Source organism: Olea europaea, chromosome 15 (assembly GCF_002742605.1).
Source record: "Olea europaea var. sylvestris chromosome 15, O_europaea_v1, whole genome shotgun sequence".
Taxonomy (NCBI): domain Eukaryota; kingdom Viridiplantae; phylum Streptophyta; class Magnoliopsida; order Lamiales; family Oleaceae; genus Olea; species Olea europaea.
This window is the reverse complement of record NC_036251.1, coordinates 4,597,043-4,622,902: the sequence shown is the minus strand read 5'-3', so window position 1 is coordinate 4,622,902 and position 25,860 is coordinate 4,597,043. Positions and strand designations below refer to the sequence as shown.

Here is a 25,860-nt window from a genome sequence, read left to right as displayed (position 1 = left end):
CACAAACGGGCTAAAAAAACAATGCTACACAAATACGCTAAAAAAATTGGCTCAAAAATGGGGTACACATGTATTAATATATGATTGAATTATTTAAAAAATAAAAATAGTAAACTCCCAATCATGCTGTCAAGTCAGTCTGCTTTTTTCTATCTTTAAGCCTGCACAAACATCATTACTCAATATTTTATCTTTTTTCTCTGTGTGCTTGCGTGTGTTTCCCTAATTATGTTTACAACAGAAACTCTGGTCTGGTCTTTTTCAACTTTTTACTCAGGTGGAAAAATTCTCTATCTTTCCCATGTTTTCTCTCTCTCCTCCTTCTTTTTTGATGATTTTTGCCCTACTTCAAATCGTTGAAGTTGTGGCCAGTTTTTTCTTAACAATCCCAGCATAGAACTTTCTGTTGGATTCACTGTCCTGATTTCTTGGTTCTTGGTTCTTGATCTTTCAGCATGGGGTTTAATTTAAAAACACACACTATTGTGGGTGTTCATATTCAAGAATAACTGTTTTTGTCATATTCTTTTGTCACAATCTTATATCTCCGCAAGTACGATCAACACTACTAATTATGGATGAATTATACAGACTTCATTCCTCGATTTCATTTCCTATTGATAATAACAGTACGGGAGGGTTTAGTGATCATCATCTGGGTTTAATACAAGCAGCTCAAACTCATCATGAGATCAAAGGATCAGAAATTTCAGATATAATCAAGGCCCAGATTGCTAATCACCCTCTTTATCCTAATTTAGTATCTGCCTACATCGATTGTCGAAAGGTAACCCTGTTGAATAATTTGCAAGATACACGCTTTTCTTCACTGTTCTTCTTTATAAAGGCCCACATAAATATTTTTCTGTTTATCTCTGTGTTCCAGTAGTGTAAGAATGTTTTTACATAGTTTGTTTACGTTAGTAGGTGGGAGCACCACCAGAAGTGGCCTCATTTCTTGAAGAAATCAGCAAAGAAAGCAACCCTATTTATGCCCCCACTCAGATTGGAACTTATCCTGAACTTGATAAATTTATGGTAAAATATTTATAACAATTACTGCACTGAGTTTATATTGCATGAGTTGAACGGAGAAGTGTAAAATGATTCATGTAGCTGACGTGTAATTTTTATGGGAAGCAAGGACTAGTTTGTTCTTCGTATTATTCTGAGTCTAACCTTTATTTGTCTGTGTTTTGGAGGAATCATATTGTGAGGTTTTACACAAATACACGGAGGAAATATCAAAGCCATTTGATGAAGCCACAATTTTCTTGAGCAACATTGAATCTCAGCTCAGTGATCTCTGCAAAGAAACCTTAACTTCTACAGCCAACTCCTCCTTGACTTCTGCTAACTGTAATTTTGCAGGTGAAGTTTAATTCTATTTATTACATGCACCTTTTTTTTTTTTTTTTTTTTTTTTTTTTTTTTTTTTTTTTTTTTTTTTTTTTTTTTTTTTTTTTTATGTTTTAAATTCTCATAGTCATCAACATTTCACAGTTTTCTACATGTTACTGATAGTAATTTTATTGGCATAGAATGACATAGGCATTGCTCAATGTTTATTTGTTCATTAATTGTGCTGTACGGCCATCTCCAATGTATGACCCAAAACACCAAAATGCACCATTTTTTGATGCAAAACAACCCCAATGCAACACTATACTTTGCACCATTTTGGTGCAAAGTCAATGGTGCAAAGTGTAAAAAGTCATTTTTACCTTTTCTTTTCATTTTCCAAATAAATTGATTAAGGGTATTTGTGTCATTTATGCTATATATTTTTTAATACAATAAATAATTTTATTTTTTATTTTATTTTTAGCCCTTGTTTATTCCTCATTTTGGGGAAAGTAATGCATTTTGAATAATAGATTTATGGAGAATGTGTGGTTGAAAATTAAAGAAAATTTTTGAATTTACATGTAATATTATTTTATTGAAGAATATGTGGCTGAAAATGAGTTTTGAAAAAATGAACTTTTAGAAGGATGGGGATCAAACAAGGGCTAATTATTATTATTTGCATTTAAAATAAATTTTAAATGTTGAAAAATAATAATTAATGAATTAATTAAAAGAAGAAAAAAAATTTAAAATACAACAAACACGATTATTTCTTAATCGATCATTTGTGGGAAGAACATATGAATCCCAATAGTTAAATTGCAATAATATTTCGACTTCATAATAGCGTAATATCCTAATTCGAAATGCATTGCTCTATTTTTTAATGACATGATTTAATATTTTCAGTATTGTAGTATTTTTCTTTTGTACTATGTTTTTTATATTTATTAATGAATTGTTGTAATGTGACCAAATTCTAATAGGTATTCTAGACAGCACTCGAGTGACAGTGCCATTCGGATTTTTCGCTTTATATCAGTTTCACTCATATTTTGACATAGTTTTCACCTTTTAGGTTACTTCTCTGGTTTTGACATGTCCCCTATACATAGTAGACTCTTCATTCAGTTTAGGTATTACAAAGATTGCTGAAATTGTATTTTTCTCTCCATTAATCGTAAGTTAATAAAATTACTTTGTTCCTCTGTCAGTCTCCTTTCTTGATTTAATCTTTTTTTGCTTGTACGATTAATACTTCATATTGTGTCATACTTGCCTCTTCGTTCTGAAAAAGTGATATAACCTTTAGTTTCCTCTCCATAACCCAGGGAAACACATTTTCAAAACCTGGATTCAAGTTTGCCCTCATTTTGATGAGAGTAGGTAGCGCAGCCAAAAATCTTATGTTTAAAATAGTTTGGAGACTTTTCAAACCATAGTGTTTCAAGGATTTAAAAATCAATAGCACTTAAAGGAATTTTATTAAAGGCTATGCTACATGTACACTTTTGGTGTACATAATCGTTTACACTCCCTTCACATCAAGGGGCCCATAATGAATAGGCATCCTCTATGTGAGGGGGTGTAAACGATTATATATACCAAAAGTATATAAATATACTAACCCTTCCATTAATCAGATAAGTGGTAGCTTATATGGCTTCTCCCCATAAAAGTTTTAGGAGACCAGAACTTAGCAACATATGTCTCACCTTTTCCAACAAGGTTCTGTTCATTCTCTCAATAATACCATTTTATTGAGGAGAGTACGTTATTGTTCTATGCCTCGCAATTCCAGATTCTTTACAAAAATAGTCAAATTCAAAATTTACAAAATTCCAAACCATTATCTATTCTAAGTGTTTTGATTTTCTTATTAGTTTGATTTTCAATCATCACATTCCATTGTTTAAAGTTTTGGAAAGTGTCGGACTCAGATTTTAAAAGAAAAGTCCAATTTTTTCTTGAAACATCATCTACTATAAGTAGCTATAGAACATCATCTACTAAATCCGCTTAATGTATTTACTAATGCTGGACCTCACGTGTCAGCATTTAAATACTCAAGTATTGAAGTGGATTTATGAATTCCAATTTTAAAAGACAACTTATTTTGTTTTCCAACGACACAATCTTTGCGAAACTCCAATTTTCAATGCTATGTTTTCCAAAAACATCCAAGTTTATTTAAAATCATCAATTCTATTTCACTAATATGGCCAAGTCTCTTATGCCAAGTTAAGGATTTATCACCATGGGATTTCATAAATGCAAAACTATTTCAAACTAGTGTTTCAGCTTGTAGTGTGCAAATTCCATTGGCTTTAGGAGAAGAAATTATTTCCTATGAGTTAAAGACATATTTTTGTATATCCTTTATGAATTTTATTTCATATTCATCATCCAATTCTCCCCACGAAATCAAATTTTTCTGAATATCAGGTACATATCTGGTTTTAGGCAACTTAAGAATATGACTATTTTCCGATAAAAGGTTATGTTTTCCAATACATTTTATTTGACAAGTGATACCATTTCCCATCTAAACTTGACCACCATTTAGGTCTTCAAATTCAGTGAACTATTCTTTGATGGGACACTTGTGAAAAGAACAACCAGAATTTAGAACCCATTCTTCCGGGTTTCTTTTAGTTGTAGTAATAAGGACAACTCCTTGTATATCAGATTCAATATTGCAGGCTTAGATATCTTCTTAAAGCAATTTTTTTATGAAATGTGTCCACTTTCTCCACAATAATAACATTTCTTGACTTGACTCTTAGATTTCAGTTGATCCTTGTTCTTATCTTTAAGAACATGTTTGGAAGTGATTTTTCCCCTAAAAAATTTAATTTTTTAACCGTTATTTCACTATTCAAGCCATCATATTTGATTTCTTCTCTCACAAGTGAACTCTACTTTTCTCCCAACGGTCAAAAAATTAATTCTCTAAATCACTCCCAAACAGGCTCTAGATCTAAAATTTTTGGATCTCCCTTTTTTATAAGGATTGTAATTGTACAGAATACTCTTAATCTGATTCAGTTTTGTTGGGCTTTTGATACCGAATAAATCCCGGGCTATGATGTTAACGTGGGTTAATTATTTCATAGGCATAGGCTAATGAATGAAATAAGTCGAACAACTAAATCCATGAGCTCTACCCGGTCGAATTGTATTCTTTCTTGGATGGCTTGAATTTTGGCTCGTCTACCTTCTTTTCTTTTGTTCATCTAAAAGCCTAACTCTAGAGTATTTATAAGGAATAAACCCTAGTCACTTTCTAATGATGATTTTTGTGGTTTGTGAGAAAAATAAGAGAAATTCGGCTGCCCCCTTTAGCGTGTGAAAAAGGTCCTTAGAAGTGTCCAAAACGTTTATTTACTTTGTGTAATTGTTGGTTTCTTCATAACCTACCTTTGGAGTGTTTTCTCATAGCTTTTGTGGCCACAAATCATCACCGTTTCTTGTCCTTAGTAGGTAAAATTGAATAGCAATCGAGATGAATTATATTGGTTGTGGATCAGAGCCGGTTGGATTGTTTGTTGGTAGAAAAAGATACATTTGACTGAGCCCGAAAAACACCTAATTGAAGATTCTTAGAGAGAGCTTCCTCAATAAGTTTCTTTTTAACATTTAACCATTCACAAAAGTTAAGCATCCTTAAATTCAAATTTAATTCATGTTCTTTATTTCTTATAGCTGAGATGATAATGTCAACACTCTAAAGCATTTCTGAGTTCCATGTACTTGTTACTTAAGGTATTTAACAGGGCAATAACTTGTTGATCATTATATAACTTCCCATCACAATTAGCTAAGTCTTGAATCAATTTTGTGAATTTATCAATATTATCTTCCAAGGTAGAAGAGGTATCAGATTTGAAGTTGTAAAATTTCCCTAGGAGATAATATTTATTAGGCATAGTCTTAATTAGGTAAAGTGATCCAAACTTATCCCACAAGGTTTTGATAGTGGTGGTTTCCCCAATCTTTCTTATCACATTATCAGACAAATGAAGAAAGATAGAATTCCAGGCGACATCATCTAATTTCTGTACCCCATGTTCCATCAAAAGCAGTAGCACACCTCTGTTGTAACAACATAGTCATCATCTTTTGGTGCTAGACTAAAGTCTCCAGTACCTTTCCAAATCTAAACTTCAAATTTGTGTACAGTTGTCATTTTAACTGATAGAGTCACAATATCAAGATTATACAGCACACAGAATATAACAAATCCAAATAGTGAGAAAAATATAAGATATGCAAAATTCAAAACAAAGCAAAATATTACAGTAATATCTCCTTAATATGTAATTTACACAAACTATTAGGCAGCTTATGCAATTCAAGGATACAGAATTATATATCAACAAGTATGTTCAAATCAAACAAGCAATTATCAAATTGAATTGTCAATTTGATAGGTTTAAGGAGTGGAGACCCTTTGATCCACTACTCCCTCAAATTCCCATATCTACGCAAGAGATCTTGGACAAAGGTAAGCAGTGATAGATCACTTACCTTAATAACCAAATCAATTAAACAAAACAATAGACAGTTTAATAATAGCTAAAAATTAAAAAGTATGGAAGATTATACTAGAGCCTGAAACCTCTAAATTTCATACTAAATGGAATGGTAGAGTAATACCAGAACCAGAGCAGAAATCCAAGACTATGCACAGGAACCCAACAAGTCACAGTAACTCGGTATAACTCAGTAGGGAGTCAAGAACACTTGCAAAAATAGGACTGAGTCAACTCAACTCACTAGTACTCGAAACGAGTTTCAAAATACCACGAGTTAGTGGTGAGTTAAGAAACAAATCACCATAACTCAGTAAAAAACATGATATTTTCATATCAAAGGCGAGTCCAAGTATTTTATCGTTACAAAGTTACAGAACCCTCACGAACAGAACATAATTTAACCTAGAAGACAAAAATATTTAAGTATCCAATCAAAAATTGAATCAAAGGTAGATAGTAACAGTATTTTTCGGAATACACAATTTGGTCTCAATAACTCTCCAAAAAAATTTCAAGATTTAACAGATTTGCAATTTTGAGAATTATGGTTTCAAGAACACAAAAAAGCCCTAACGCTAGAAATAAAAGAACAGGGTTTGATATCACTTATTGATCTCAGAATCACCAATATAATAACAATTTGAAAAAACTTATAGTTGCAGAAACATAAAATCACAGAAAATAGAAGAATATAAAGAATTTTTCGCCACTAAGGGTTAAATGTTCAGCAGAAGGCCTACTCACAACAGTTACAAATGTATTTCTTCACTAATTATTCTTCTTGACTCTCTAAAAATTACACAGAACATGCTCCATTCAATCTCTCATATTGCACACTAAATACAATTCAAAACATCTCACTAAAAAATTACAGAGATTGAACACGAAGAAGAAGAGCACAAAACACTTGGAGAACAATCCAGAAACCCTAACAAATAGCCCAACAAAATCCAGTTGAATGAGAGACAAGAGGATCAATATGACAATATCTATGTCTAATCAAAAGTTTCGAATCAAACGGCAGAAAAAATCCAAGTGTAAGCTAGGATAAACCATTAATTAAAGAGGCAGAAACGTGTTTTGGAAACATGAACACAATCTGGACCACAAACCAACAGCCCTATTAGAATAGCGAGGCAGCACAACACAACATTTATATCAAAATTTTGTGAATTAATCAGGGACTTGGTATGCAATAAGCGGGATGTTGGGGATAGATTAAAAACCGAATGAAAAAGAAGGAATATCGAATGCTCGAAATTATACATAAATATAGTGCTGCTGCACTTTTTTATGATTGTAGAAAAGAAGATATTATATTGTAAATTTTTGTGACTTAGATACTTTTAGTGGCTTGAGTTACATGGGTATTTATAGATAAGATTTAACATGTATCTAGCCTAACTCATGAACCAACATTGAATAGATACGTTTCTCCTCCTCTAGTACATTAATGGATAAATGCATGTATAATTATAATTCATGAATCTAGATAATAATTGCAAATTACGTTTCCAACACCCCCTCTTAATTTGCAATTTTGAGAATGTATCTTGCCTTTTGAAATTTCTCGACATAGATCGCCTTAGTTAGAAAGTCTGCGGGTTGCTCATTCGTTCCAATGAATTCCAAGCTGATTTCACCATTACTCACCATATCTCGAATGAAATGATGTCGCAACTCAATTTGTTTTGTTCTCGAATGAAACACCGGATTTTTTGTCATGGCTATCATAGACATATTGTCACAATAAATTACTGTGGGCTGTTTTTGAACTTGTTTCAAATCTGCTAGTAATCGTCTCAACCAAATAGCTTCACAAGTTGCATCTGTAACAGCAATATACTCAGCTTCCGCGGATGATAACGCTACTGTTTTTTGCTTCTTTGAACTCCATGAAACTACATTAGTTCCGAGACAAAATAAATAACCAGAAGTGCTTTTTCTATCATCCAACGAACCTCCCCAATTACTGTCGCTATATCCAATCAACTTGCTCTCATTTTCTTTTACATATTTGATGCCTATTTTCTTTGTTCCTTGCAAGTATCTCACGACTCTTTTAGCTGCTGCAAAATGAAGTTGACTTGGTTCATTCATGAACCTTGAGATCATGCTCACGGCTTGAACAATATCCGGCCTTGTGTTTGTGAGATAAATCAGTGAATCAACAAGACTCCTAAACAATTTTGCATCTATTCTTTTTGCTCCGTCATCTTTTCTCAACTTATCGTTCGCTGCCATAGGAGTTGAAATTGATTTGCAATTCTCCATATGAAATTTCTTCAGAAGATCTTCTGTGTATTTCTCTTGAGAAATAAAGATTTTTCCTTTGGACTGCTTCACTTGTATTCTAAGAAAATACTTCATGACTCCTAAATCAGTCATCTCAAATTCATTCATCATTTTTTGCTTGAAATCCTCGACTAACCTTATATTAGTGCCAGTGTAGATAAGATCATCTACGTAGATGCACACAATCAAGAAATCATGATGTTGCTTCTTCACATAGAGAGAGGGCTCATTAGGACTTCGATGAAATCCATTCTTGAGAAAATAGCCATCAATCTTGCTATTCCAAGTTCTTAGAGCTTGCTTCAGTCCGTAAAGTGCTTTCTTGAGGCGATACACTTTATCTTCTTTCCCTTTCACTCCAAATCCTTCAGGTTGTTGTACATAAACTTCTTCTTCAAGCTCTCCATTAAGGAAAGCTGATTTGACATCAAGTTGGAATACCTGAAGCTCCAACTGCACTGCAAGAGCAAGAACAACCCTGATAGTTTCCATTCTAACAATAGGTGAGAACGTCTCATTGAAATCAATTCCCGGTTGTTGAGAATATCCCTTCGCTACAAGCCTAGCCTTGTGTTTTTGTATGCTTCCATCTTCATTATACTTTGTTTTGAAAATCCATTTCAGTCCTATAACATCTTTGTGTTTCGGCATATCCACCAATTCCCAAGTTTTATTTTTTTCTATCATGGCAATCTCCTCTTGCATAGCTTTTCTCCATGTTTCTTCCTTCACTGCGACTTCAAAACTTTGAGGTTCATAGGTAAAGAGAGCAAATTCAAATGTCTCAAGAATTTCTCTCAAGGACCGAGTCTTTTTAATCGATGAATCGAAACTTGAACTTTCATCTCGAATCGGCGATCTTGGTGGGGGAGGATTTGGAATTTGAGGTGGACTAACATGACCGAGTTCATCCTCAAAATTTGATGCATCGTAGAACTCCTCTTGAGATATCAATTTGGATGAATTTCCTTCCCAGCTCCATGATCCCATTTCATCAAAAATAACATCTCTTAAAACCACAAGCTTGCAAGTTATAGGATTGTAAAGGCGATAACCTTTTGACTCATCACTATAGCCAATGAAAATAAACTTCTCACTTTTTTCATCAAATTTATCTCTATTTGGAGTAGAGATATGAGAATATGCAATGCTGCCAAAAATCTTCAAGTGATCAACTACGGGCTTTTTCTTGTGCCAAGTTTCAAACGGTGTTCGGTTTTGAACGGCCTTTGTTGGGCATCGATTCAGAATATAAATAGTTGTGTATCGCTTCCGCACAAAATATTTTGGGTAGACTTTTGCCAATCATCATGCTTCTAGCCATTTCAACAATGGTGCGATTTTTTCGCTCGGCTACCCCATTTTGTTGGGGGCTCCTCCGAATAGTGAGCTGTCTCTGAATACCATTATCTTTGCAATACTCCATAAACAGAGTGTAAATAAACTCTCCTCGACAATCTGTCCGAAGGGTTTTGATTTGATGACTAGATTGTTTTTCCGCTAGAGCTTTGAATTTGAGAAATGCAGAAAAAGCCTCGGACTTTTCATTTAGAAAATAAACCCACATCATCCTTGTATAGTCATCGACAAATAAAATGAAATACCCTTTGTTTCCAAGAGAGAGTCCTCGAAGGGCCCCAAATATCCTATGAATAACCTCCAAAGGTTCTCTAGCTCTCCAAGATGTTTTTGGAAAGGGAAGTCGATGCATCCTTCACAAACTTGAGTTTTTGCTTCAATTTCTGGGAGTCCAATCACCATATTCTTTTGCTTGAGAAGTTGCAACCCTTTGATATTAAGATGTCTGTATCTCAAATGCCAAAGTTGAGATTGATCAAAATTTTCACCTGTGAAAGCCACCTTTTCTTGAAGTGGCATATTCATGGGAAACACCTTATTGAAGCTCATAGAAACTGTGGCGATGGTGGAATTCCTTTTCTTGTCAAATATTCTACATTTTTCATCATAAAAAAATAACAGAATATCCTTTGCGTAGCAGTTGTCCAACACTAAGGAGGTTACTAGTCAAATTAGGCACATAAAGAACATCACCAATGAGCTTTTTGTTACCTCCTTTAGTTTGAACAGTGATAGTTCCCTTTCCTTCAGTGCTATGTAACTTTCACCAAGCTTCACTTTTGAATTGAAATTCTCATCAAGATCAATGAAATTTTTTTTATTTCCAGTCATGTGACTGCTGCAGCCGCTGTCTAGGTACCACATATTTTTTGATTGTTGTTGAGCCGTCATACAAGAGAAAAGCTGTTCATCTTCATCTTTGGAAAAGTTTGCTTCATCCTTCTCATCTTTGTTCTGGTAATAATGTTCGTCAGATTCCCGCAAGCGTACGGGTTCGTTGTACAAGTAATAATCGTGATGAGAGAATTATCGTCCCATAGGGAATAAGGATCAATTTTAGTATATTTCATATAGTTAATTCGTATTTGTAAAAAAAAACGATCGAGGGAATAGCTAAATGATTTTTATAACTAAAACTTGTGAAAATAATTAAATTTGGTTTAAAAATTCAAAATGTGTAAACGTATTGGATTCCCGACGCCATTGATTAATTCTTAGTTCTAATTCTCAACCAATAATAATTATCTCAATTTATGAAATTGCGACGATCGATGATTTCGTTATTTATTTATTTATTTATTATTCTTTCCCAATATATAATAAACCTATGATTACCACGAGACGAACCTATTCCTAGTCCGAATTCATATGGCAAACATGCATTAACATTTAGGATTATCATATAAGATTGCACAAGCCACAAATATTATTCCTAATATTTATTGTTCATGTGTCCCAATAATAGTGTTATACCTATCGTGAGTTTTTCAACACTACGAAAAAGCAACTTATCATCCTAATGGTGCGCAAACATTAGAACAATCTAATTAAGCATATTATTGGAATCACAACGCAATAATTAACATAAAAACATAGGTCTCGAATTAAAACTAAAAATTAAACAATTTTGTCATCATCCAATACGTGAAAAGGATTAGCCAAACATGATGCGAGAATTAAATAAATAAAAGTGGAACGACATCACCGATTATTGACGAAACGTAATTAATCTCAAATTTTTGGCACAATCCTTGACGAATTATTTGCACCAAAAAAAATCTGGAATTTTATCTCCCTGCCACGTTCGGTCTGTCTCCAAGTAATCTGCCACTTTTATTGTTAATTCCACAATTCGATGTTAGCCCAATGCCTCTTTTTCTGTCTTCTCCACCAGCTGCTTTCTGCTTCGTTTTTCTCCTCTCTTTCAGCCCCAAAAATGTGTTGGAAAATATATAATATAGGCAGCCTAATTGATTCACCCAAAACTGCCGACCAGCCGTCAATGTGTAAAATTATATAAAAATAGTGGTTGTCTTTGTTTTTGCATGTAATTATATTGGCTGCCACCCTCTCCAATTTCCTCCAGCAGCCGACCAGTTTTTATTTTACAAACTAATTCTAATCTCTGCTCGTGTTTTCTCCAATCTGCCGGCACCAATGTGTAAATACAAATAATAGAATTCAACCCCAGCCGGCAGCCCCTCAATGTGTGTGAAAATTATAATAATGGTTGCCTCTCCTTTTTTTTCCAGACTGTCGTTTCTTGTGCGTATATTATGAATTGAATTCCAAGGCAGCTGCCTCCTTCACCCGGCTTTGGTTTCTGTGCGTATCAATATATTAAATTGGCCACCCCAAAGCTCAATTCCCAGCCTTAAGTGTATGTATCTTTAATTTAGCAGTAGGCAGAATTCTCCTGCTTTTTCTCTCTTAGCAGCCGACAATGTATATCTATTTATTCCCCCAGGCTACTCCCTTCTTTTTTCTACATGTGTTTGTATATATATACCTCAACAAGTAAACCCTTATTGTAGCCCAATTAGGGATCCAAAATAATATTAAATTTGAATTCCAGGACAAGTCCAATTGAGGCCCACGTAATAGATTATTTTTCTTCAAGTCCTCAATTCTTTTAATGTGCAAAATTTGATCTCCAACTTCCATCCAACGTCCAACTTAGTCCACTACTTTAGATTGTTCCATTTTTCGCCCTTTTTATGTCTTTCTTCAATTCTTCGTTCAAACATGAGTTTTACCTAAGAAAAATAATACAATAAAATTTAGATCATATTTTGCCAAAAGAACAATAAAATTATATAGTTTAGAGTCCCGAATAAGTGTATAAAATACACTTATCAAATAACAATCTCTTTGAGAGTGGTTAGGATTTCTACATCTCTTGCATTTGTAGAAGCAATCATTTGTTTCATGATTTGATTTTCTGCAAATTTTGCAAAAAATATTTGCATTTCCAGCTTGACGATTTGGATTTCCGTCATAGTTTTTTGATTGGTTGCCTTGTGCTCTTCCCTTTCCTCTTCCTCGAAATGATCCTCCTCGTCCTCGTGATGATTCTCCTCTTCCTTGGGAAGATACTCCTCTGCCTTCTTGCCGCTGTTTAGAATTTGAATTATAAAATTTCATTTTGGACTCAAATGCTTGCTCAAGTGGCTGATTTGAGAACCTGCCAATTCTTTCTTCATGTACTTGCAGGGAACTCATCAAATCGTTAAAAGTATATTTAGACAAATCTTTTGATTCTTCAATAGCGGCGACAATAGAATCATATTTCGTGGGAAGGCTTCGAAGGACCTTTTGAACAACTTTTTTTTCTTCAATTGTGTCGCTAAGGCTTCTGATTTGATTTACTATTTCGGAGACTCGAGTTAGATAGAATTGCATAACTTCATTATCTTTTTTTGATAAATTGTCGAACTCCCTCCAAAGAGATTGAAGCTTTAGAGATGTCACCATGTCATTGCTATGAAATCCCTCATTTAAGATATTCCAAGCTTGCTTGGCTCTTTTGACACCGTGAATTCGAGGATATATGGTCTTGCTTAATCCTTTTTGTATAAATCCAAGAGCACTTGCATCTCTCCGTAAATTTTTCTTGTAATCTTTTTGTTGAGCCTCCGTCCATTCTTCTTCTTATTCTTCATTATCATCAGGTTCCGGAAATCCATCTTCAACAACTTCCCACAAATCTTGCGAAATGAAGAGTGTCTCCATTTGACTACTCCAATAATCAAAATGCTCTCCTTCAAATATGGGAACTTGGTTAGGAGGATAGGAAAACATGGATGTAGAAACATGATTTGCTACCATGCTTTGGAGAGGGGAAATAAAATTTGAGATACGTATAGAGAACTAAACTCTGATACCAAAAAATTTGTTAAGGATTGATTAAAAACCGAATGAAAAAGAAGAAATATCGAATGCTCGAAATTATACGTAATATAGTGCTGCTGCACTTTTTTATGATTGTGGAAGATAAGATATTATATTGTAAATTTTTGTGACTTCAATCTTTTAATGGCTTGAGTTACATGGGTATTTATAGATAAGATTTAACATGTATCTAGCCTAACTCATGAACCAACATTGAATAGATACGTTTCTCCTCCTCTAGTACATTAATGGACAAATGCATGTATAATTATAATTCATGAATCTAGATAATAATTGCAAATTACGTTTCCAACGCGGGATGCACCCCGTTCAACTTAATTATGATCCCCAAACAAATTGTGATTGTCTCGGTACATAATTGACTATAAGTACAGTAATCTTCAGTATTTAGTTTACTTGCCAATTGCCACAACATACACCTATATTGATTTATTAATGGCATGGAGGAGGAAGCTCTTATCATATTTGGAGAAGATGGAGCATGACAAAGGAGGGCTCAGCTGATACCTTTTTACTGTTTTATTGTTCTTTATTTTTTTCATCGTTGGCTTTTACTAATTAAAGAGCGTTTTAATTAACTCATGTAGGCGTCCTAGCGTCACTTCTCTGGATTATTAGCAGCTCAATAAAGAAAACATGAAATTTCTCACACTTTTGTAAACCCAATTTAGAAATATTGAAGATTCAACGAATTTGGATTTGCATTATTCATCTTTGCACATCGTCTGCATCATTTATCATGCGCATGATAAATTTTGTAGGCTTGAAATTGGATATTGGTGAACTTAATATTGGGACATATTTAGAATGTTATACATTTCTTTACTTGCACACACTTGATTGGAAATGAATGTGATTTTTGCATATTCTCATTCACTAACCATTTTTGGTTATCAGATGATGCAGGTGTTGCTTATGGTGGGAATATGAGCTATGGAGAGTTTGAAGCTTTTGATAGTCAAGAATCTACTGATACCCGTCAAGGTGAACAGGAGCTCAAAGAAATGCTAATGCGCAAGTACAGTGGCTATCTTAGCAATTTGAGACAGGAATTCTCAAAGAGAAGGAAGAAAGGCAAATTGCCAAAGGATACAAGGAATGTATTGCTGGACTGGTGGAACAAACACTACCGGTGGCCATATCCCACGGTAATGTCAAATTCATCTCGTATTTGCCACATTTGGAATGCTGTGCACTACTGTCCCATAATGTGTACTAGACAGGTCCTGTGTATTATCCATGTCGACCATGCACTCAACTTAATAGTTTTCAAAATGGAGTGCAGAGTTCATCGACTGGCAAAGTAAAAAGAATTAACCACCGTGGACAATGGCTGTGGACTAAATAATTTACCATTCAAGTAACTTTCAGGAATTAACTGCTTGTTTGGTAAAGCTTTTGAACTTCATTTTTAACCACGCATTTCATTGGACCTGCAAGTTTAATCCACTTTTTCACCTCATCTCATGGGATTCCTCCAGCTTTTATCAACTTTGACAACATTATACAGCCCCTAAAGTTCAAGATATGTAAATAATATTCACTTTTTGAATGAAAGGAGCCAATACTGATTCTTGTAGTATTGTTCGGGGAGTCAATAAGCTACGTCTCATTGCTTGTCCGCCTCGTGGGATTTAGTTATGAATTCTATTGCAAAATGTTGTAAGAATATATCTCGAGAATTTAAGAAGTTAAAATTAGGTCTAGAAAATCGGTTGTTTTACTATCAATCAAAGTTCATGTCGTTGTAGTACCTTATCTCATTCCCTCTTGATAGCTTTTATTGTAGAAATCTCCTAGATTATGTTCAAATCAAAATGGAAAATCTGTTTGAATTTTTTTCTGTACTATTGGGAATGATACTTGACTTCAAAGGAAGATATACTTTGAAGTTCTGATGAAGTGCATAAGGGATTAGAGTTTATGATGAAATGGGACCGTCGCAAGGCAAAATAATGATTTTTGATTTCATGATAACTTCGAGTTTGTTTGTTTTTGGCGAATTGCTAGTCTAATTCGATTAGAATCTAGCCAATGAATAAAACACAGTGCCTTCGATCTTGATGCAAGGCCAATTTTGGACAAAATCCATCATTTAGGCCCTCGTTTAGGCGTTTTTGCTATTTATGGTAAATTTTGTTTTTGCAATATCTCTTTCCATAAAATTTGGATTTGTATTCCGTTTGTTAGAGGATGATCTTGAAAATAAGGATTTTCCATCTTAATAGTTGTCTCGTATTTTTCTAATTTTGAAAAAAATATCTTTTTATTCTATTTTTCGAATTTTGCTAGTTTTTTTCTATTTAAGGCATTGGAAGTCCTTTGAGGCGGCAGTTCTTGAATTCAATAAAAATTTTCTTAAGAGTTTTCTCATTTTGTGATTGTTCATCTTCCCTATAATCTTCCGCTACGTCAAGTTCTCTAAGTTTATATCAATACATTCATGTGAACTCCCGGTTTCCAGCAATTTCGTACAATTTCTATGTTATCTTCTGTGCTCTACAGGAAGAGGAGAAAAATAGGCTATCGCAGATTACTCAGTTAGACCAGAAGCAGATCAACAATTGGTTCATAAACCAAAGGAAGCGACACTGGAGACCATCTGAGGACATGCGATTTGCTGTTATGGAAGGCGTTAGTGGTGGCAATGCAGGATCCATGTACTTTGATGGAGGTGGGACTGGAGATGATGGCACTTGAATACACGACGATATGTGAAAAAGTATGCATTCTAGCTAGTTACTTACCTTTCAGATGATAGCATAGCATGTGCAACTTGAATGTATCCAAAGGACTTGACTGTGCACCGGTTTCAATCTTATGTGAACAATGGAAAACAACTTGTTTGGTCATTATCGACTGGTTTCTAGTGTTACTTTCAATCAATGAAGTCCAGTTGACTTGGTAATGCTGCACTTTGTCGTCATGGATAACTAAAAACGATTTTGATTATGAATTTTCTAGTCTGTTTTGTTTTTATCGTTGGAGAAAACCTAATTTAGTGCAGTTGGGATACTAAGATAATTTCAAGTTTGAAATTGTGTCAAAAAACAGAAAAATTTTCATGAACTCAATTTTTAGTCGAGTGAGAACCTTCTTTTACATTAGAGTTCGTCTCCATATTCGATGACCTGAGACATATAGACATCCTCTTGCTCATCCTGCGGTACATTCCTTTTTAGGCACATTGGCATTTTTATTCACATTTTTCAAAAGAAAAAAAAATCATTTTTACTTTTTAGCCACGTATTAGAAAACACTTTTCAAAGAATCATTCTAAAAAAATTTCTTATCAAACAAGCGCCGAAAACTTAGAGACGATCTTATCTAACTAATGATGTAAAATGACCATGTAGCAAATGTACTAAGGCACCGTTCCATACAATATATTTTCCATAGAAAATGGAAATTCTTTTTCATTTCCGACTTTTTTGGGTGTTTGATACATCATTTTTTCCAGGCAATTGTTTTTCATGAATAGTGCTCACACGGGTGCCAATTCCAGCTTTTTAGGGAAAATGAATTCCCATGGGTATGGTGGTTTTTCAAATTCCAACTTTTTTTTTTTTTTTTTTTTTGGGTTTTGGAAATGGAAACAAGTTCTAAGAGTTAATGTCAAAAAAAAAAAAAAAAATTCTTTAATTGACAATTTCCGTGTAAAACAAAGCCAAACGGACACTAAAAGATAGATGATTTTCTAGAAAAAAAATTTCCGCAATGGAAACAAATTTCATCCCCAATACAAGTAAATTCTATTTCTTTAATTGACAATTTTCATGTAAAATAAAACCAAACAAACATTAAAAAACACTTTTATTTCAACATTTTTCATATGAAAAATTATACCAATCAAATACAATAATTTACAATTTCCAGAAAAATAATTTTTAGGTAATTCAATTCCCTGGAATTCATTTTCAATTTAATTCAATTTCATCTTTGCAATTAAACGGACCTAAAATTAATGTCACAAAGATTAGAAGCACACCAACACATGCCAAATTACAACTCATTGTGGCTTTTCATTCCAAACTCCACAAAATGAAAAATTTGGACAAGTTTTATGGTCTCTCTCTTTTGAAAAGTTAAGAAAGTATTTTTAAATATGTTTAAATAATTTTTAAAAAGTACTTCGTCTTATTATAAGAACTTTAAAGATAAATCGATCTAAGATAACTTTTTTTTTAAATTCTTTTATAAGAAGCAAATATAAAAGCAAAGCGGAATCCCTGCCTATGTTTAAACATTGCATCATGGATCAAAGAAACTGACGGCTCCATTCCAGACAACAGATGGTGATGTGAAAATGATTTTTTCCCTGTTTCTATATTTCTTTATTTTTTAACAAACAAAAATATGTTAAATCTTAGAATAATTCTATTCAAACAGTGGCGCCTGTCATGGTCCCTGTTTGAATAGCACAGCCCAAAATCTTATTTCATCTGATACTGGATGATTGGCTGGCTATATATATGTCTTTTTGTCTTCTAATGACCAATAATGTCTAAAGTAGATTGCTCTGACACTTGCTTATGGTGATGAAATTCTATTTGTTCATTTAGCGACTAAGGCCATCTCCAACCACAACACCATTGCACCATTTTGCACCATTTTTTGGTGTAAAATTGCTCCAACCCAACACTAAACTTTACACCATTTTGCACTATATTTGGTGCAACACTATTCACTTTGCACTATTTTGCACCAAAATGGTACAAGTGTAAAATGCCAATTTTGCCCTTATTTTACATTTCCCAAATAAATTTGTTGAGGGTATTTATGTAATTTGTGCTATATATTTTTTAATACAATAAATTATTATTTTTTTTATTAATATTAATAATTATTTGTGTTTAAAATAAATTTTAAATGTAAGACATAATAATTAATTAATTAATTAAAAGACGAAAATAATTTAAAATACATCAAACACGATTAATTAATTATTTATTAAGTAATTTATGTATTTCTGAATTAATTAAATAAATAATATTTCAAATAAGTAGATTATAAAGAATAAAAAAAGGGAAGAAAATGGTTAAATACTGTTCATTTGGTGTAATTTTTGGTGTAATGGTTGGAGATGAATTTTAGTTTGGTGCAAGATTTGGTGCAAAATGGTACAAAATTTGGTGCTGGATTGGAGATGGCCTAAAATCTTCAAGTAGAAAAAGGATATGTAAGGAATCTAAGAAATTGCAAATGTAACAATAAATAAATAAGTGAAATATATATATATATATATATATATATATATATATATATATGCTTTGTTTGTATGTGCCAAAATAAAGTGGTCAGGATAATAAGCCCGTTTGCCCCCATTATTTGAATTTATAATGGGGAGAATAGTATCTTTTGAAAATTGTGTGATTAAAAAGTTTTTGATTTGAGTGTAATATTATTTTATTGAAGATTGTGTAATTAAAAATAGGAAGGAAAAAAATTAAATTAAATTGAAGAGTTTTAAAAGGGTTCAAACGAGGGCTTAAGTCATGTCTTTAAAGCATTTTGAAGATATTCTTTATTTTAAATAGTTTAATCTTAAAATTATGTTTTAAAATAATGTTATTTAACATCATTTACGTTACAACACCAATTTAGACAGTAATGCGTGATAGACTCAATTAAAGGTAAAATTATGCGACTTTCATTTAATAACAATTAATATCATATAAACTGATCTTATAGCACTAACGGCACTAAATAACATTATTCCAAATAGAGCCCTCAACAAGCTCTTCAGGAATGTCATGATTTCGATAACAAGCATCCACCCTTCAATATTTTCTTAATGAATGTCACACGAATACTTATTTAAGTGCAAAATATAACATGGATCCTTGTGGCAATCGCACTACTGCATTTTGAAAGATTTGCGATTGATTGATTTTGACCTATAAAATTACACTTTTATTTGGTAGTGATTAAAATTAGATTTTTAGCAAATTTTGATAAAAAAAAATTATTGAAAAGTTGTGGGTTCAATGAAATATTTGATTAAAATTAATTGTTTATTTTGACTTTAAAAAAAAAAAATTAGATTTTAATGCTTAGGTTACATGTAACTTCGGAGAGGATTCTGAAACAATCGCCAAGAGTCATCTTATTTCTTGAAATTAACACAAAATGGATACATTTTGCTGATGTATTAGCATGTAACAACATATGGAAAACAATGAAAGGATTCAAAGTTCTATGTGGGATATAAATATAGTGAGAGAGAAGATTCTTCAACAATGATGCTCCTCCACTGCCAATTCCTCAATCATGTTCATCTGGCTTAGGGGATTGAAAACTCGAATCTCCGCACATTTGCTGCAATGCATTAATGGCCCAAATCCCTGATCAATTGATGAGTGCATAGAAAATGGAGACTTACGAGCAATGATTACAGAATTGATAACCTCGTCTGCCGGATGAAACACTGAAAGAACCTCGAATCCTCGTAGATCACAAGGTTCAACCACCGGATATAGAAAAGCACGCGCGCCATGGGCGCTTCTAAGCATCAGGAGCGCCTCCGGTGCCATGTGTTTGTTTAAGTGCTCGAGTATTCGAACCTTTTCCTCCTTGTTCATACCAACAAGGGCCGCCAAGAAAACGACGTCATAGTCCTTGAGAGCACTTGTAACGTTCATGATATCCGTAGTATGGAATATCATTCGTTTGGATAAGGCGGGATCAGATTCCACAAGGTGGGACGCCATGGAATTGGCAGATGAGTTGATGTCGTAGTTGTGGAAAGTGGTGGAAGTCATGTGATTTGAGGCCAAGACGATCGAGGTAAGGGGAAGGGGACCTGATCCCACGAATGCAACACAGCTCGGGACATCCTTGCTGTGTTGGCTAAGGATGTTGAATTCGAGGAGGCTGAGTTTAAGGTAATTCGAAAAGTAGGGAAAAATATGGAGATGCTCAAGAGGATTGTCAAATGATCCTAAGATAGTTGAATAGTGTTCCTCAAGGAGCCCTTCTGCTTTTCCACAGAGTCTAATGAGTTTGGACCTGATTTCTTGAATTTTCTTGCACAATTTTGTGCAGTCAATTGGATACGGTGGCATGCACGTGAAAACGAGATCTGTAAGTAGCATGTTGACATCTTCGGAGGGTTTGAGGCTGTCTAACCTCGAAATTTTCTCGTAAAACTCGCAGATTTTTTGAACCAATGGATCCTTGAGACAAACCATGTCGACTCTATTGAGGTAATGTTACGAGGTTTTAAGAATTCTACCTTATAGAAAAATGAAGTGTTGCGAGCACACTTGAGGTGATGAATTCTTGCCCTCTAAGGGTGTCTATTTAATGGAAATTGTAGGACCAGTTCTTGAGAAGGGGAGGGGTGAAACTTGCAGCATTATTCAACTGGCCCTTCATTTGTTTATTGACTAGTTTTTCTTCCACGAAAAGAAAACTCCGGTGTGGCGACGTGGAGACGTAAAAAGGAAAAATTATGATCGCGTACTTTGTGGGTCGTCTTGTATTTTATGAACTACATCTTCGAATTACTTGCTACTATAATTTCCTCACTTGTAGAATTCTTGTAATTTTATATATACTCATATCTATCTTTTTCATATTCCTTTCTTTTCCGACCATTCAATTGGTGTTGAAGAATCCGTGAATGAGTTGTGGTTGAGGGCCAAATGCATTATCAAAGTTAAATATTTATAATAAAATTAAGGTTATACCTTGAAAGAAAAATCTCCTAAAAATTAAGGTTTATTTCCTCTAACGGGGATTCAAATATATTTTCACAAATCTTGACTTGGACTCTTGCAATTTCCCTATGAATTTCTAAATCAAGATGTGATTTCATTTTAATGCAATGCCTTTGCCTATTGCGCTTACTAATTATTTTACCATAGGGAAAATGTAATATATACTTCGCCATGATCGGTGCATATGCTTATATTTAGAACAGTTTTAGGACACGTCTAAAAAATCATATTTTGTAGAATAAGGACTTAAAAGTACTTACAAATACAATAGAAAATTGCATATGTTTGTTAAACATATTAAGTAATTATTTCTATTAAGTTAAAATTAAATATTAATTTTAATCATACATTTATAGTTATTATTCATTTATTATTCACATGTTTTTGAAATATAATATTATTCGTCACTAATAATTTTATTCGAACACTCTCAACTTTATCCAACCTACGCCAAAATAAAGATTACTTATTTGCCTAAAACCTCTTATTTGCATTAAAATTAAAAAAAATATATATATATATATACACACACACACACTATTATTTTATTTTCAGTTAAAAGTGTGGCAGATATATCATTTCTTGTAGTTTTCAAGAATTTTGTCTTTAGGCTTTTTTATTTTTTTTTATTTTTTTAATAATGAGAAAAGCAACTATCACTTCGACAACGGAGAGGTTGTCACTATTTTTAACTAAATTATTGTTTTATTGACAATTGACAATTGACTTTACGTCTAAAGATAAAGTTCTTTTCACATCTTTATGACTTTATCACTAGCTAATCGAAGAAAAAAAATTAAATATTTTCTTCTTTCCTTTGACGATTTGTGCCTATTTCATTTTGTTAAATATCAAATTTTTAGTGAATTTAGAAAGATAAATATTTAGGAAATGTACGTTTAAAAAATGATAAAAATTGTATATCTCATGAAATTCGTGATAGAATTTATTGTTGAATTTGATTTAAATATCAACAAAGACACATTAAGCATTCTGAAATAATAAGTTCGACCCACCTATGAAAAAGTACATAAAAAATAAAATATAAATCGACGCGACGAACATATTAATTCATTCCAGCAGAAGGCATGAAGCATGCAACAAGAATCTAAGACTAAGCAGAAAATGCGACAGATTTTCACACAACATTACATATTATGATTAGGAGTCAAAACTCAAAAAATAAAAAATTGTAGCAGATTCTCTAAATTCTTATCCGTTCACACTTCAAATCATCAATATTGAGTATACGTGCAAGAATAAAAAAAATCAATTTATAACTTATTAATGCTTATTAATTAAATTATGGCATCGTTGCCTTCACACTTGTCATACAACTAAATTATGAATATTATTGTCTAAATCTTATTACATTGCCTGCAAGGATTTGGGGCAACTTATGGAAGAGATTTTCGACTGTCTAACTGCAAATCTCCAATCAACCGTATTCTAGTTCTAGCTATAATTTCTTGTCAATCATATAATTTCAATCTCACCATTTTCACTAACTTTTGGCTCATAGATGGTTGGAAATATAGAAAAACGCAAATTCAACTGAGATTGTCGACCGCACAAAACCACCCTCAAGGTCGAGTGATCTGACGTGACTTGTTTGGTACCTTTAGGGACGGTGAATTGAACTATGTCTTGACATATAATAAAAACGTTTTGTTCCATTTACCTTTTTAAATATATAATCATGTACAACATAGCGTGTAACTACCAAACACTATCTGAATTCGGCTTGTTTGGAATTAATCCGAGAATCATAATTTAGTTCAATAACAGAACTAGTCAAGTTTGAACTCCTTATTTCGAGAGCATATATGAGGATTTATACTATATTAATTAGTTATTATTCTAGACTTATATTTTATTCATTGACTAGTTGTTTCAAATGTAATCTTGTTGACATATTTAGTCTGTTGTGTGACAAATATTAACATGTAAATAAAACTTTGTGTATTCCTCTCTTGAATTTACTATTTCATATCTTTAAAACCAAAAAAATAAAATAAAGTAAAATGTTTTCAAGGTACATATATCATATTTAGCCCTATTTGGTTTCGTTAAAAAAATAGTAAAAATCTAAATCAAATTCAACAATTAACTTAATCACGCCTTCATAAGACCCACAGTTTTTATCAATTTTTCATTCACATGTGTCATTAACTTTTATCGATATCTACTAAAATCTAATTTCCAGCAAAAACCAAATCAGGAATTAGTAAATTAAGGTATATCCTCTCAATCTATGATATCAAAAATTTTTCTTGTACAGAATGGTTAGATCACCAATCGAATAATTAAACTTTACCGATGGTATGGACGAATTCCTCGCTTCATCCAAATGTGTAAATGATTCTAGCCGCCTTGGGACCAGGCTCAAGGGAAGGAGAAGCTACCTAACTTAGTGTAACATTGTAACATAAGGAGTCGAACACAAATAATATTATATTAAATTTTCCAATATTATATACAAGATAAGAATACAATACGGGTAGAGATGAAGTTTTAACGCATTCATGAGAGTGAAAAACAAAAAGTTTGAGATAATTCAGATATTCATATCATAAGTCTCATCGATAGGCCCCATAAATAGGGAAATGTTGGACTTCTTCAGTGATGCACAAAGAATCCATTATTTTGAGCAATAGATTTTGTACTTTTTCATTTTTTTTTTTTTATTCATAGGAAATTGCCCTTTAAGTAATTTGAATGGCCAAATTGAATCCTATAGGGTCTTATGTTGACATCATTTGTTGAGATTGAGTTCTTTATTGTTATTATTTTTTTTGCCTTTTCTTTAGCAATTACAATGGTGCAAATAAGAGATCATCACTAATTCGATCTAGCCTTCGTTGTAGTGCTCATCGTTTATTTAATGCTTATGCATCTTTGTCAATTTTCTTTATTGCCGAAAGTGGCAAATATTAATATTATTTTTTGGAAACTTAAAAACAATTATTTTGTAAGAGAAGACAAATGTATATATTCGTAAAAAGTAAAATTATCATCAATTAAATATGAAAATAATAGTCAATATATAAGAGTCTTCGTTATATCTTAATTCTTAAGAAGAATGACATTTGAAGATGATAGCATAAAAAAGAAACAAGGATAAACTTTTAAAATTAAATCTCGAAACTAAATATATTATTAGAGTAAAAAAAAAAACGAGCAAGTAATTTAATCCGTCTAAAGCTCAAACAAATAGTTAAATTTAAAGATCACTATTCGCAAATCAATCACCATCTTTCGAGATATATTCAGGTTAATGCTTCGCTTGTGCTACTCCTTTTAAGTATTGTATACATAATTAATATGAAGTTTTTTAGGAAAATAACTAACTTACAAATAAACTTGAGTTGCATGCATTTGAGATGACCTCATACAATAATGGAGGAGCAAAAGAAAGGAGGCAAAGGTTTATAACTATCATCTCCTTGGGTGTCATTTTCGTTTTCATTTTTTTTTTTCCACGGTTAAAAGCAAAATGATTTATTTCTAAACCCTTGTTGCATGAGCTTGGTTCGACTCTAGGAAAGGAGCGAAAAAGTTTTGGCTTGAAAGCTGCGAATATTTTGAAATAAGCTATACCAACTGAAAAATTGCATCTTTCCAAAATTTATTATAGAAATAGATGAAGCAAAAATAATGAAAATCATAAACAATAAGTGATGACTGACGAGTCTAAACAACATCGACAAATAAATTTTATATTATGGAATTTTCGAGATAACAATTATGTTTCCGTATAAATTAATATCATAAAAATTTCAGAGTTCAAAACAAAGAAAATTGCTTAAAGTTGTATAGGCTATTCTATTTCAAAAAACATATTTCATCCCCACAAAAATATTAGCCAAATTTGAGCTGCCCAACAGGCAAATTAATGCGACTACTCGAAGACGACATAGCCCATACTTCATATCTTTGGAAAAGTAAGGTGTGTGACTATGGTGGAAATTTGAGATAATGACTATTACCCTTTTCTTTTTCTTTTTTTTCACTTTAAAATTTGGCCAAATTTATCAACAGCCCTCCCGAACTTTCTATACACACACACATCAACGAGTTTATTAAAACCAAACTAGAAAGATGGAATACTTCGGAGAGACTTAAAGCGAGACCTCCAATATACGAACTTCAACACAAAAAAGAAGAAAAATAAGATTAACGATATTATTCTATGCACTTTTTTTAATTGAAAAATCATGTCCACAATTTTAAATATTCACGAGTTTGAAGCGAAGTATTCTCCAACAAGTACGTTCTAGAATCACATTGAAGATGATACATTAGAGATGTTATTTTTCGAGTTAAAACGCGATAATCATTTAGTTTTCATAATAATGAGTCTTGGCATGAAGAAGTTATCTACAACATAATACTCAACATGATAAGAGTTCACGTCAAACTTTTCATGACCGCGTACAAACTGTATTATTAAAAAATATCGAGAGATTTTTTTGTTTTTCCAGTTTAAATACTGAAAAATAAATAAAATGTTTCTGTTTTGATGATGCAGTATCAATCAGATACCTTTCTATGAGGGACCATTCAGTTGCATTTTGGTTGTTCTTCAATGAAGTCAAGTTCATCACTAACAGTTATCCATCTTTGCCTGCTGGCCAACGACGTCGTGTGCCGTATCTTTTAATGTCTCTATTTTGATTGCATTT

At 32.7% G+C, this 25,860-nt stretch overlaps 2 protein-coding genes across 3 annotated transcripts; one reads left to right on the top strand and one right to left on the bottom strand.

Moving 5' to 3' along the window:
* Positions 1 to 215: 215 nt before the first annotated feature.
* On the top strand, positions 216 to 16,306 carry LOC111409893 (homeobox protein knotted-1-like 1). Of its 2 annotated transcripts, none has more exons than XM_023039991.1 (5): positions 216 to 787; positions 928 to 1,038; positions 1,203 to 1,371; positions 14,361 to 14,602; positions 15,960 to 16,306. In XM_023039991.1, the coding sequence occupies exons 1-5, from the start codon at positions 575 to 577 to the stop codon at positions 16,152 to 16,154; spliced, it is 930 nt and encodes a 309-aa protein (XP_022895759.1). In that variant the 5' UTR covers positions 216 to 574; the 3' UTR covers positions 16,155 to 16,306. The 2 variants fall into 2 exon arrangements, with proteins under 2 accessions (XP_022895759.1, XP_022895758.1); XM_023039990.1 differs by having other exon boundaries at positions 14,352 to 14,602.
* Positions 16,307 to 19,531: 3,225 nt separating this feature from the next.
* Positions 19,532 to 20,755, bottom strand: LOC111409892 (nicotianamine synthase-like). Its single transcript, XM_023039989.1, has one exon. It carries the CDS (start codon positions 20,642 to 20,644, stop codon positions 19,688 to 19,690), a length of 957 nt encoding a protein of 318 aa, XP_022895757.1. The 5' UTR covers positions 20,645 to 20,755; the 3' UTR covers positions 19,532 to 19,687.
* Positions 20,756 to 25,860: the final 5,105 nt, after the last annotated feature.

Coding starts and splice junctions, on each gene's coding strand:
- LOC111409892 (XM_023039989.1), bottom strand. CDS start 20,644: ATGGTTTGTCTCAAGGATCCATTGGTTCAAAAAATCTGCGAGTTTTAC.
- LOC111409893 (XM_023039990.1), top strand. CDS start 575: ATGGATGAATTATACAGACTTCATTCCTCGATTTCATTTCCTATTGAT. Junction 788..927: donor CCTACATCGATTGTCGAAAG/GTAACCCTGTTG, acceptor TTACGTTAGTAG/GTGGGAGCACCACCAGAAGT. Junction 14,603..15,959: donor ACCGGTGGCCATATCCCACG/GTAATGTCAAAT, acceptor TGTGCTCTACAG/GAAGAGGAGAAAAATAGGCT.